At 37.0% G+C, this 13,601-nt stretch overlaps 1 protein-coding gene across 3 annotated transcripts; it reads right to left on the bottom strand.

The window, feature by feature from the left end:
* Positions 1-1,948: 1,948 nt before the first annotated feature.
* On the bottom strand, positions 1,949-12,572 carry LOC131430542 (DNA-binding protein RFXANK). Of its 3 annotated transcripts, none has more exons than XM_058595596.1 (4): positions 12,377-12,572; positions 12,034-12,318; positions 11,042-11,987; positions 1,949-2,104 (listed from the first exon to the last, which is right to left on the bottom strand). In XM_058595596.1, exons 1-3 carry the CDS (start codon positions 12,406-12,408, stop codon positions 11,651-11,653), a joined length of 654 nt encoding a protein of 217 aa, XP_058451579.1. In that variant the 5' UTR covers positions 12,409-12,572; the 3' UTR covers positions 1,949-2,104; positions 11,042-11,650. The 3 variants fall into 3 exon arrangements, with proteins under 3 accessions (XP_058451579.1, XP_058451581.1, XP_058451580.1); XM_058595598.1 differs by having other exon boundaries at positions 1,950-2,104; positions 11,042-11,975; XM_058595597.1 differs by lacking the exon at positions 1,949-2,104 and having other exon boundaries at positions 9,818-11,987.
* Positions 12,573-13,601: the final 1,029 nt, after the last annotated feature.

Below are 13,601 nucleotides of genomic sequence, written 5' to 3'. Positions count from 1 at the left end.
TCGTCTGAAAGCTGACAGACCAGATACTTCCTCTGAGAAAAATTCAGCTTCTACTGTCGATAATCGCGTTCAAGTACGAATAGTGGACGGATTGTTTACTTCGGACTTGAAGGACGATTTACTGAGCGATCTTAATGGTCTCCTTTATTCAATCCCGGCCTCCTCATTCATTCCCAGCTTCACAGGTTGTGAGCTACGATACGGTGCTGTCTGCTTCTCTCCTGAGTCTGGCTCATTCAGAGGTTGGAAATGATAAATGAGAAGGCAAGCTTCAACAGGTTCGTAATTGAACCCTATAGCCTGCATCAAAATAAGATCTCGTTTAGTATTCCTTGGAATAGCAAGGAAAGCTTGAAAGCGATCGATGTTTTGAAAAGGTTAAATTTCCATAACCCGACGATTCCGGCGCTTCGATGGAGGATCCTGAAGTCCAACTTCAGTGTTGCAGGTAGTCAGTTGATTATCTGCAGCATCAGAGATGTCTATCTCCTCTGTGTGACGAAGAGCAAACAAAATTTCTCCCCTCGCACTGACAACTTCAACGAGAGCTCTTCTCTTTCACATTTATACACCACTGTTGTGTAAAGTGTGCACACATCATGCGTGCGTTTGTTTATTTCCCTTTACCTCTTTCACTGAATCGCACCAAAGTGCTAGAGCATTAGCTAATAAATTGTCTGAGGTGGATGCAGATACTTTCACCGAGGTGTACACGCCGGTGAGCACTCTGCTGTATGGTTTTCGTAGATGAAGCGTGGACACGCAAAATCAGCACAATAAAACAATTTATTGTAAAATTTTCGGTTTTCCTTGCAAATTTTTCATAGCAAGGCCAGATCTACTCTCTATTAATTGAAGTTCACAGAAGTGTTCGCTCACCATCACGCGCCAGTGGTCACTTGGGTGTATTTAGACGAGAGCGCGTGTGAGCGATTCATGCGAAGAGAATGTGTTTCACTCGCGCCAGCTGCTTTAACCACAAGCACACACTCAAATGCTGTCTATTCGACACTGAGAAGAAGTGCGCTTTCCTCTTTGTGCGGTGCTTCGTTTTTTGTATCCTCGGTGTGGCAAAAATCTGACTCTAGCGTGTATCACTCTGGTGAAATGCCATCTCTGTGCAGCATTGATGATGAGTCTCTGGACAGCGCGTGTCATAAGACACAAACTGTCATCTGATAAAGTAAAACTTTAAATCTTATTTTTTAAGTTTTATTTTCCTGCTAATAGGCACTCATAAAGCATTCAGCATTCATTCTGGAAAGCTTAGTTTTTACGAGCAAAGATGAAACACCAATTTCCTTTAGGATTTGGGTGTCTCAATCTGCTTTCTAACCAGCAGAGCATTCCGCATCACTCTGGGAGTGTAGAAAAGCTTTGAACATTATTTGTGTTTTCGTGTTGTCTTACTCCCCTCCTATACTCTCCTCTCCCATATCCCTTCACATCAGGAAAATGATGAGAAGACATATACAAAGGCAAAGCATAAATCTCCGATAAACGTGCCATCTGAACCATTATGTTCTGATTCCTGATACTGTAATAACAAACCCAAATGAGGGAGATGCAAAGTCTAAATGTCTTCAGACGATGCATGCAACAAGAATTTTTCAAAACGTGTGTATCATATTGGTGAAATCCCTTTATCTTCTAACTTACTTGTATTAAATATAGTACACACTTAGAAAATTTCGCAGTATTCGGTAATTTTTTACCGAATTTTCAACAGCTGAACGTTCGGTTATCAGTTCGGTAATTAAATTGATTACCGATCGTTCGGTAATTGCTGAACTGTCAAACAACTACCGTAAACTGTAAACCAAATGGATCTAACTGATTGTTCGGTAGTTTTTTGTTTGTTTGTTTTCCTATGGTTAAAACTCTGAATTTTCGGATTCTAAAAAACAACACAAATTCACAAAAATGAATGAAGAAAACCTGTTGTGACTATGGTTTTATTCCACGAAAAAAGGGTAAAATGTTTCGCCTGACCGGATTTATGAGCGCCTTCCAAAACACAGCACAATTCGTCGAGTACACCAAAAATTACCCTCGAACGATTTGTGTAGACAGCAAGTGGAAAAGTGATACAATTTTTTTCTGCCTATAAGCAGACCCTGTCAGCTTAGAGTGAAATCAATATTCAGTTCAGCAACGCCATCGCACGGCATCACATTCAACATATCATGTCAATTGTATGGGTGCGCAGTGCTGCTATTTTGGCGCGCACGAATTTGACATTTCTCTCCCATACTTCTATGTACGAGATTCGATGCGGACTCGTCTGAGGGCGCCATGCTCGCAAAAAATGATGTTGCCAATGATTTGTTCGGGAAATGTGAGAGCTGGATATCTTGTTACTATGATGTCTTTGCTATAAGTAAACAAAAAGCATTTAGTGGTTCAAAAGTTGTCGCGGACGCTCTAATTAATTTTAATATTTATGGAAGATTTCTTCTGACAAGACGGCCGTAAGTAGAATCGTAAAATCAGGCCGATCCTAGAATAATAGGCTGAGTTATAAAATTTGTATAATGTTTTGTTAGGATGTAGCGTCTAGACAAAATCGGCGCACAGTATAGACAGGAAATAAATATATTATTTCTTTTGCATCTCCTCTGAATGGGAAAACCCATATCAATTGGTCTATTGAGACGCGCAAAGATAAAGGTAAATCAGCAGGTAAAATTAGCATATTTGTCTGTCCCTTTTGAGGTTTGAAGTGTAGTAATAGAATAAGAAAAGTGTACATATAGATGTAAGATGGAAATAATAAAGTAGTCTGTTTTTAGTTAGGAAACAACTCGTGTTTCTTTTTGACGAGAAGAAAGAAATCCCTTCGTTTGGAAGGAGCTCGTTTTCCACAAGGGAAAACGAGAGTTAAAAAAAAAATATAAAAAAATCCCTACTTCGTGTAGGAAGAAATTTTCAGTTGGAAAATTTAAATGGTGACCCCGACGTGATTCGGCAATCCTGGAAAGTATATAAATTTACTTTCAATGCGGTGACGAATGTTTTAATGTGCTCTTTACGCGAAAGTTCGTAGTTGCAAGAGTGAAATTCAACCAGCAAACAGCTGGTGAAGGATATTCAACCGGCAAACGGCTGGTGAATTCAACCAGCAAACGGCTGGCGAAAAATAGGGTCGGCAGCGGATAGTGAAGAAAATTCAACCCGCAAACAGCTGGTGAAGGATATTCAACCGGCAAACGGCTGGTGAAGGATATTCAACCGGCAAACGGCTGGTGAATTCAACCAGCAAACGGCCTGCGAAAAATAGGATCGGCAGCGGGTAGTGAATAAAATTCAACCGGCAAACGGCTGGTGAAGGATATTCAACCGAGATACGGCTGGAGAATTCAACCGGCAAACGGCTGGAGATATTCGACCGACAAAAACGACGGGTGATAAATTAAATAGAGGTATGTGTTTACATTAAAGTATCTAAGCTAGGAAGCCAGGTTTCGTTCGAATCTCAATTCGAAAGCTAGAAGAAAAAAAAAATATCAGTTTTTCCTTTTTGTAATAATATTGAAAAAGTAGAGATTAACCTTCGTAAGGTAACTGCTCTACTAAAATGACGCATCCATTTGTAGTCAATAAGAACGGGCATTGCAGATTGTGCAATGAACCCGACAATAAAGAAGATTTAGTGGCATGTGACGAATGTGACCGTTGGTTTCATTTGTCATGTGCTAAACTACTTAGAAGACCGGGAAAATCTGAACGATGGTTATGTATTAAATGCAAAACCATCGAATCAGAAATTCTTAGCTTAAAAAAAAGAGACTCTTCTCCCCATTCAGGGTTTGAAGAAATGTTGAGAATCCAAAGGGATTCAATGAAAAATTTGGTGGATTCAATTAAAGAAATCAAAATTGAACCACAAGAGAATAATGTCCTGAGTATTCTCAAAAGGCAATCCTTGATGGAGCTGCCGTATTTCGATGGCTCATACAAGGTATGGCCTCGTTTTAAAGCCACATTCGAAGAAACTACAAAAGAAGGTGGTTTCTCTCAATTAGAAAATTTGAATCGTCTCCAAAAATATTTGAAAGGAGACGCCTTAAAATTAGTGAGTACCTTGCTCATTGATAAAGGCAATGCAGAGCTGATAATGAAAAAATTAAATCTGCGATTCGGAAGTCCAGAAATTATCTATTCCAATCTACTAAGTGATGTCCTTACTCAAAGGAATCCGAAGTTTGAATTACCTCAAACTGTCATAGACTTTATAACGTCTATTGACCGATTGGTTAATAATATGATTGTAATAAAACACGAAGAATATTTGAACGATCCAAGATTGATTCGTGATTTAGTGGCCAAGTTGCCAAGTAATCTGCATCAACAATGGTTGAAATACATTGCTGATATAAAAGATTTAAGTGATGATAATATTTTCATCCCTAATTTAAAAGATTTCAACGATTGGTTGAAACCCCATGAAAGATTGGCGACAATGCTACTCTCTGAAAAAAGTGAGAAGCCAATACGTAATGAACGAATACTCGTTCATGAAAAGAAAACAAATAATAGCGAAATTTCGCGGGTTAAAAGAGCTGTTCTATGTTTTGTATGTAAAGACAAACATAGAACAGTTGATTGTTCCAAATTTAAGGGGATGGACATTCATCAGAGATACACCTTGGTGAACAAACACGGATTATGTTACGCTTGTTGTACGTATAACAATCATAAAGCAAGCGAATGTAAATTGTTCAAAAAATGTGGCACGAATGAATGTCAAAAAAGACATCATTCATTACTACACAAGAACTTGAATAATGACGCCATGAATATGGACCGAGTTAATCTTCATACGAAGGCAAAAGATTCAATTTTATACCAAATTATTCCAGTTACTTTAGAAAACAAGAATAATAAGGTTCACACTTTCGCCTTTATTGATCCTGGATCATCGGTAAGCCTAATTCGGGACGATATAAGGACAAAATTAAAAATTAAAGGGAGAAATAACCCATTAACCCTTTCGTGGACAAACGGGGAATTACAACAAGAAATGGGAAGTGTAGAAATATCTGTGAAAATATCAGGGAAAGATAAGAAACCATACATCCTCAAACATATCAGGAGTTTATCGGAATTAAGTCTTCCTTCACAGTCGCTCAAGGTTCAGGAACTAAAACAAAGATATCCTTACATCAGTGATATTGATTTGCAGGCTTACAATAATGCTACTCCGACGTTACTATTAGGTTTGCCACATTCATACCTAATAGTTTCAGATGAAATTAAAACCGGTAAATTCAATGAGCCAGTTGCACAAAAGAGCAAGCTTGGTTGGATTTTATCAGGACGGGTACTGGGTAAACCAAATCGTAACAATCATGTTATGATGAATAAAGAAATTATCACAGTAGAATCTATTAACAGAAAAATGGAAGAATACTTTAGCACAGAAGCATTCGGAGTGATGGTGCCGAAGAAGACATTAGTGTCAAAGGAAACTAGTAGAGCTAGCTCCATCATGAATGACACAATAAAATATAAAGAAGGAAGCTATGAAATTGGCTTACTTTGGAAGGATGACAATGTCCAATTCCCAAACAGTTTTAATGCTGCCCTAAAAAGGTTACAGTATCAAGAGAAAAAGATGCTCAAGAATTCTGAGTTAAAAAATTGGTACATAAACAAAATAGAAGAATATGTACAAAAAGGTTATGCGCGAAAGCTTACGCTGTCAGAGGCAGGCGAGTATAATCCAAAAATTTTTTATCTGCCTCACTTTACAGTAGTGAATCAAAATAAATTACCAATAAAACCTAGATTGGTGTTTGACGCGGCTGCGAAGGTAAACGGAGAATCATTGAACACAAAATTATTGTCCGGGCCTGATGCAACTGCTTCCTTGTTAGGAATACTAATAAGGTTTAGAGAAGGTATTTTTGCTATAACCGGTGATATACAAGAAATGTTTCACCAAGTAAGAATACGAAAAGAGGATCAAAACGCTCAAAGGTTTTTATTTAGAACAGACTTTGAAGCTGATCCCCATATATACGTTATGCAAGTAATGACATTTGGGGCTACTTGCTCACCAGCATGTGCGCAATTTGTAAAAAATACAAACGCACGAATTTTTCAAGAGACAAAACCAGATGCTGTTAGAGCAATAGAAAAGAATCACTATGTGGATGACTATCTCGATAGCTTCGAGAGTGTTGAAGCAGCATCAAAGGTGATAAATGAGGTCATTGAAATCCATAGACATGGGCATTTCAATATACGCAGCTTTATTTCAAATTCGAAAAGGCTGCTGGAAAATATTCCGAAAGAAAATAGATCAGACGATAAAACAAAGTTGCTCGGAAATGATGAAGAATCATATGAGAAAGTGTTAGGAGTATTTTGGGAAACCGATACCGACTATCTTAGATACAAGGTCAAAATTCCTAAAGAACAAGAATTTACTAAACGTCAATTACTTTCGCAAAGTATGAGCGTTTATGACCCCTTAGGTCTACTGTCAAACATTACCGTCCAATCACGAGTTTTAATACAAGAACTTTGGAAAACCGGAATAGGATGGGACGAACCAGTTCCAGTTAAAATCAAGGAAAACTGGCAAAATTGGTTAACAAGACTCGAAAAGGTAAAATCATTAAGAATACCGCGTTCTTACTGTCAGTTGCCGAATCCCACTGAGCAGGAGCTACACGTATTTGTGGATGCCTCCGAAAATGCATTCGCAACAGTTATATACTTGAGAAGTATATGCGAAGGAACTGTTTACATAAACATAGTAGCAGCAAAGGTAAGAGTTGCTCCTACAAAAATGCTATCCATACCCCGACTCGAATTACAAGCTGCGGTACTTGGAACACGATTAGCAAAAACCGTTGAAAACGAGTTACGACTTCCAATAAAGGGAACAGTTTTCTGGTCTGACTCAAAAACAGTTTTAGCATGGATCCGATCAGAACATCGTAAATATAAACAATTTGTTGCACTTAGAATTGGGGAAATCCTAGAAAAGTCTTTTATTAACCAATGGAAATGGGTTAATAGTAAGGATAACCCAGCAGATGAAGCCACAAAAACTATAAACCGTGAATCTATTTGGTTCAAAGGACCAAACTTTTTATACGAACCAGAGGAAAACTGGCCTAAAGAAAAGGAGTTTAAGGAAACTTCTTTAGAACTAAAACCGTTACATGTTATACGGGATAAAAGTATTAATGCCTTTAGATCAATTCACACCAACTGGTGCTCAAATTGGAAGACACTAAGGCGATCGGTTGCGATCATTTTTAAATATATTGACTATTTAAGAATGAAAATAGGTAAAAAATCATTTAGCAAATATATAAACAAGGATAATCTAGATTATGCTGAGAACATCCTTATTCAAAAGGCGCAATGGGAATCATATCCTAAAGAAATGGATACTCTCGAGCGTGGTGAAAATGTCCATAAAGAAAGTGAAATCAGAAATCTAAATCCTGAAAGACTTCATAATGGAATTATGGTATCTAAAGGACGAATAGAAAATGCGACATGTTTGCCGATATCGGCAAGGAAACCAATTATTTTATCCTATAAACACCATATAAGCACGCTGATACTTCGTTTTTACCATGAGAAATATCATCATAAAAAGACGGAGACAGTTATCGCGGCAGTCCGCCAAAGATTCTGGATAACAAATATGAGAGTTGCAATTAAAACAGTCAGGAGAAACTGTCAGTATTGCAATAACATGTCTGCGAAACCGTTCCCACCAATTATGGCTGCCTTGCCGGATTTCCGAACAACACCTTATTGCAAACCGTTTACATTTACAGGAACAGATTATTTTGGTCCATATAATGTAACGATTGGTAGACGCTCTGAGAAGCGCTGGGGATGTCTATTTACGTGCATGGTAACTAGAGCCGTATATTTAGAGTTGGCTCAAGATATGAGTGCAGACTCGTTTATTATTTGTCTGAGAAATTTACAATTTCGAAGAGGACGAGTGAAAGAATTATTTAGTGACAACGGAACCAATTTCGTTGGAGCTAACAATGAATTTAGAAAAATGTTAAGAAGAACATCAGATGATGGAATTAAATGGCATTTTAATCCTCCTGTTTCACCACATTTCGGTGGTGCATGGGAAAGAATGGTAAAGGAAGTTAAAAGCTTATTAAACAATGCTCAACCCACTATTCCAGAACATACTCTTAGAGCAGCATTAACGGAGGCTGAGTTTATAATAAACAGTCGACCTCTAACTCATATTCCACTCGAATACGAGGACGATGAAGTACTCACTCCTAACCACTTTTTAATAGGCTGTGCAGGAGAAGCCGTTTGCTCTATTAATGAAGCATCAAAGGCAGAGGTAACTCGCAGACAGTGGGTAAGAGCCCAAATGGTCTGCAAAAATTATTGGGATCGATGGGTCAAGGAATATCTCCCAACGTTGGGTAAAAGATGTAAGTGGCAAACTAGAGCTAAACCGTTAGAAGTAGGAGATATTGTAGTGTTTGCCGACGAAGAGAAAAAAGGAATTTGGCTTAAGGGAAGGATAATTAAAACAATGATTGCCAAAGACGGGCAAGTTCGATCGGCAACCGTTAAAACTAACAAAGGACAATATGATCGACCTGCTGTCAAGTTAGCTGCTTTGGACGTAAGAAAAGAAGAGGATTCATCCTCATCCGAAGATCCCGAAAAAACTACAGATAGTAGCAAAATAGGATCATCAACGGTAAATTTTGTAGGAAGCATATCAAATCTAGATATGGCAAAAAATATCGACTATGATAAAAAGTCAAAACCTAAAATAAAGCAGTTTGGCACAATACAAAAGATTATTCTAGCTACTATGACAATATTATCTCTGGCAAACGCAATAAATACTTTGAATATAAAGCCAGTACCAGACGGCGGATTAATATTTGATCACATGGGAACTTGTATGGTTAAAAGAGGAGTATGGAGAACAAATATTGTATCCAACATATATCCTATTGAAGACATTGATCTGTTAAATCATATTCAAGCGAATCTAAAGAAAGCACTAGAATTTACGCAAAATAAAACTAAGGACAAAACACTTTCGGAGCTAGCAGCTTCTATTGAAAGACAATGTGATAACGCTATTCTTGAAATTCAAGCAATCGCGCGTCAGAAAAGAAGCAGAGGAATACTCGGATTCCTTAAAGATCTCCTTTTTGGGGGCGACGATGTGGAAGAAGAATTGAAATCGTTGCGAATTCATGAGGAACAGAAACTTCATGAAATTTCTCAAACGATGAAAATTCTAAACGAAAAGGCAAAGGTTATGGGCAACGATCTGAATCAAAGAATATACCATTTGAATACAGGCATGATATCCTTAAAAGAACGGTATTCTATCACGCAGGTTGAAGTATTCTCCAGGAAACTTCTTGAAGCAACGATGTTAGCATCTCAGTTAGCTGAAGGAATAATACAAAAATATCGTTCGATTCGTCAAGATCCTTTGAATAAAAACGAATTGGAGGAAGTGTACAACAGTATTAAGAAAAAACTACCTGCGGGTTATACAATCCTGCGGGACCCACTTGCTATTAAATTCGGAGTAAAACTTAGCAATAACTCCATAAATATTTTAATGGAGAATGTAATAATAAATAAGGATAACTTTGAAGTATTCAAAGTTATACCAGTTCCAAGTAATGGAAGCGTGATTGAAGTAGATAATCCAATAATCGCTATCAACCATTTGGAAGAATTCTTTTATATTAATGAAAACTTGATTCAATTTAACGAGAGCCACTATCTGGTAAATCAACCTATACTGACAAAAACAGTTGACTGCGTTGCGGCTGCCATCCTTCATAAGGTTACAAAAGAAAAATGTTTGTCGAAAAAGCTAAATGAAACTTATGTTCAGCTAATACCAATGAACAATCAAAATACGGTTGTTTATATAACAAACGAACCAAGGAACATAATTGTTCATTGTGATAATGTGATTATAAATCCTCCGTACAAGGTTGCTATGGTGGAATTAACTTCCGATTGTAAAATTTTGGCAAAAAAGCAGGTTTGGTATGCACAAATGACAGGCGTAAACTATAGAACTAAATCATTCTTTAAATCTATCGATCAGTTACCTTACGAAATTGAAGTTAATCAAAAGAAATTAGTTAAAAGTAACATGACGTTACCTAAAAATCCGTATGAAGAAGTAAATATCATAGATGAAAGGGTTTCAGAAAACCGTCCATATGAAAAACATTTATATGCTTTAGGAGGAGCGACTAGTACAATCATAATTACGTTAATCATTATATTCTGTTACATATATTTTAGAAGAAATAGAAGACAGAGTAGCAATAGTAATAATCAACAAAACATGTTAGAAATGCCACAGTCACTTATAAGTATGCTACAAATGAGGAGATCTAATCTAAATGAAGAATCAATCATGTAACAATTGAGTTAAATCGGTAAATCACCATGCGGATGATTTACGGGCCCCGGAATGTCGCGGACGCTCTAATTAATTTTAATATTTATGGAAGATTTCTTCTGACAAGACGGCCGTAAGTAGAATCGTAAAATCAGGCCGATCCTAGAATAATAGGCTGAGTTATAAAATTTGTATAATGTTTTGTTAGGATGTAGCGTCTAGACAAAATCGGCGCACAGTATAGACAGGAAATAAATATATTATTTCTTTTGCATCTCCTCTGAATGGGAAAACCCATATCAATTGGTCTATTGAGACGCGCAAAGATAAAGGTAAATCAGCAGGTAAAATTAGCATATTTGTCTGTCCCTTTTGAGGTTTGAAGTGTAGTAATAGAATAAGAAAAGTGTACATATAGATGTAAGATGGAAATAATAAAGTAGTCTGTTTTTAGTTAGGAAACAACTCGTGTTTCTTTTTGACGAGAAGAAAGAAATCCCTTCGTTTGGAAGGAGCTCGTTTTCCACAAGGGAAAACGAGAGTTAAAAAAAAAATATAAAAAAATCCCTACTTCGTGTAGGAAGAAATTTTCAGTTGGAAAATTTAAAAAAGTTTTGAAATTGTTGGTACCTGTATCTCAATCCATTCGATGAATTCTTCAAGATATTTTTCGTTTGGTTAATAAAAAGACACTTAGTGAAAAAATTATTGATTGTTTGACAGTTAGTTTCACGACAATCTGTTTTCACAGAAGTTCGGTTATTGGAAGATAACTTTACCATACGGACAGTATGTTTTCCGTACTCGGCGACTATTCAGATTTACCGTATGAATTGTATATCTATTTACAAAATTCTGTAATGAAAAATTTACGTAAAACTGATCGTACGGTAAAAAATTGCATAATTATTGTGAAATAAAACTCATGTACCGAAATATCGGTCATTTCTATAGATTACCGAAATTTCTCGTCAAAAATATTACCGAACAAAGGAATTAAATCTTAGTGTGTATATAAAATTACAGAAGTGAAACAAAGTTTTTGAGTTATTGATTGAAATGATAATTGTGATAAAATATTTCAAAATATTTACATAGATAAACAGGTACAATTACACAGAACATGATCTGCCGAATATAAGCCTTTTTTTTCTTGACTTATGACTAATCAAATCCAGACAAACTTCAATATATCAATCATTTGTCAATATATCCGGTGAATTTCCATAGTTTGACTAGCTAGGACATCAACAATGCCGTAATGTAGTTTTCCAGTACGGCTTGTGACAAACCAGCTTGATTTTTCAATGCCAAGCTGTAGGCGGTCTCGCCGTCTTCGTTACTGTCGGTAAATCTTGCGCATCTACTGAGTAACTCATTACATGTGTGTGGGTGATTTCCAGCCGCGGCATACATCAGGGCGGTATTACCCACCACATCCATATGGTTCACTTTCGCACCCTTCTGAAGTAGTAGTCGGACGATTTCGTGATGACCACCTGCACTGGCAAGAAGCAGCGGAGTAACCATATCAGTGGCCTGTCGATTAACTTCTGCACCGCAACTGAAAAGTACGCTATATGTTTACAAGTGGCAGAGTCAATAGTACGAATCTAAATTACTTGATCAATATCTGAGTAGCTGCAAGCTGCCCATAGTAGCAGGCCCAATGTAGAGGGGTCAAGTTATTTGAATCCACAGCGTCCACCAACTTTTCCGTGCGTACTTGTTCTTCTGTTATTTCACCTTGGCCCGTTTTTTCGTGAAAATTCAAACATATTTCACTAGCAATGTTTGCCTCGGTATTACCCCGTTGTAAGTTCGTTAGCACTGTATTCGTAGGCTTGTACGGTAGAAATGCACTTTTCCGGTTACCAGTCAGTAGTAATGGGTTGAACTCAATTTTCCTGTAAAGCAGGTTTCTTGCTTGAACACACAATATGTTTTAATGTAATTTGATACTACCTATCTTCGTCGGAGTTAGGAGATGAACTCATTGTAAAAGTTACTTTGTTGAGTAAATGGAAACCAGTTATTATTAAGCTTAACCGTTATTAGGATAACAAGATGTAAGTGAACGTCAAATTACGTATAAACAATGTAGTTAAAATTTATTATGAGTATCAATCAAGCATATAAAAACCTAACACCGAATATAATAACAATAATAGCAAATATGAGAATGACATATTGACATCGGATATAAATAACATGTTGTAATAATATGCTGGTGATCACATTTGTCGTATAGTGATTTTCACTGTCGGCTAGAAAAGATTGCGATGCGATAAGATAGCGACAAAATGCCGCAAAGATCGCGAAACTGTCATTCGCATCGATTCAACCCCTTCGAGACCACAAGCCAGAAAAAAATATTTTTTAAATTGACCGTTACAATGACTAATTTTTTATTTATTATTAAGAAAACTTCAGTCATAATGAATTCATATTGATGCGTATGTGGCAGATTACGGCTAAAACTTGCACGGATTTTTTAGGCGTTTGCTATTTATTTGACATAATGTACGATTCAGACGATCCGCCTCCTTCCGTCACCGCCACCGGAACGTCAGCTTCCGTCAAAATTAGTTTAATACTTTCTTTACCGGAACGTTCACACGCTCCGTCCGTCAAGACGTTCCGTGACGGTGACGTTACGTGTGAATGGCTCCATAAGAATGCATGTAATTAATGTTGACGGTGCCGGTGACGGAGATTGACTGTGTCAAAATAAGACGGATCGTCTGAATCGTACATAATGGTTATTTTGTGCTTAGTTTTATCCCTTTTCATTTATATTTTGTATTAATCGACGCCTTGGTTTTCAAAACCTCGTGCTTTAATCGATTGTGCTATTTGTCTACTCTAAAAAGTTGGTCGTCTTTGACAGATATACATTTGTTGATGCGTTCGATGAACAATGAAATAACAATTGTCGCTAAGGAATTTTACCAGTTGAAAATGCAATTGGCCTCAATCCAACAGCCGATTAATTTTTCTTTTGGCTCTAATGCTAGTTAATTTCAATACAACAGACAGCGAAGGGGTTAAAAAACTGTCCAATTTTCTGGCAGCGATGCCAGGTGAAATTTTAGGCGTCTAGGTATTAGAAATGGTCCTATGCGACCTCAATATTTAGAAGTATGACGAAAAAACCAAACGAAAACCCTACAGTAATGGCAAAAGTCAT

Source organism: Malaya genurostris, chromosome 2 (genome assembly GCF_030247185.1).
Source record: "Malaya genurostris strain Urasoe2022 chromosome 2, Malgen_1.1, whole genome shotgun sequence".
Classification (NCBI taxonomy): domain Eukaryota; kingdom Metazoa; phylum Arthropoda; class Insecta; order Diptera; family Culicidae; genus Malaya; species Malaya genurostris.
The sequence above is the reverse complement of the archived record's forward strand: the minus strand, read 5'-3'. Positions and strand labels throughout refer to the sequence as shown.

Bases quoted from the DNA above. Each gene is read 5' to 3' on its own strand.
- LOC131430542 (XM_058595596.1), bottom strand. From the start codon at position 12,408: ATGAGTTCATCTCCTAACTCCGACGAAGATAG. The intron at 12,319-12,376 runs GTAGTATCAAAT...CCTGCTTTACAG, and splicing joins CCTAACTCCGACGAAGATAG to GAAAATTGAGTTCAACCCAT. The intron at 11,988-12,033 runs GTAATTTAGATT...GTAAACATATAG, and splicing joins GCTACTCAGATATTGATCAA to CGTACTTTTCAGTTGCGGTG.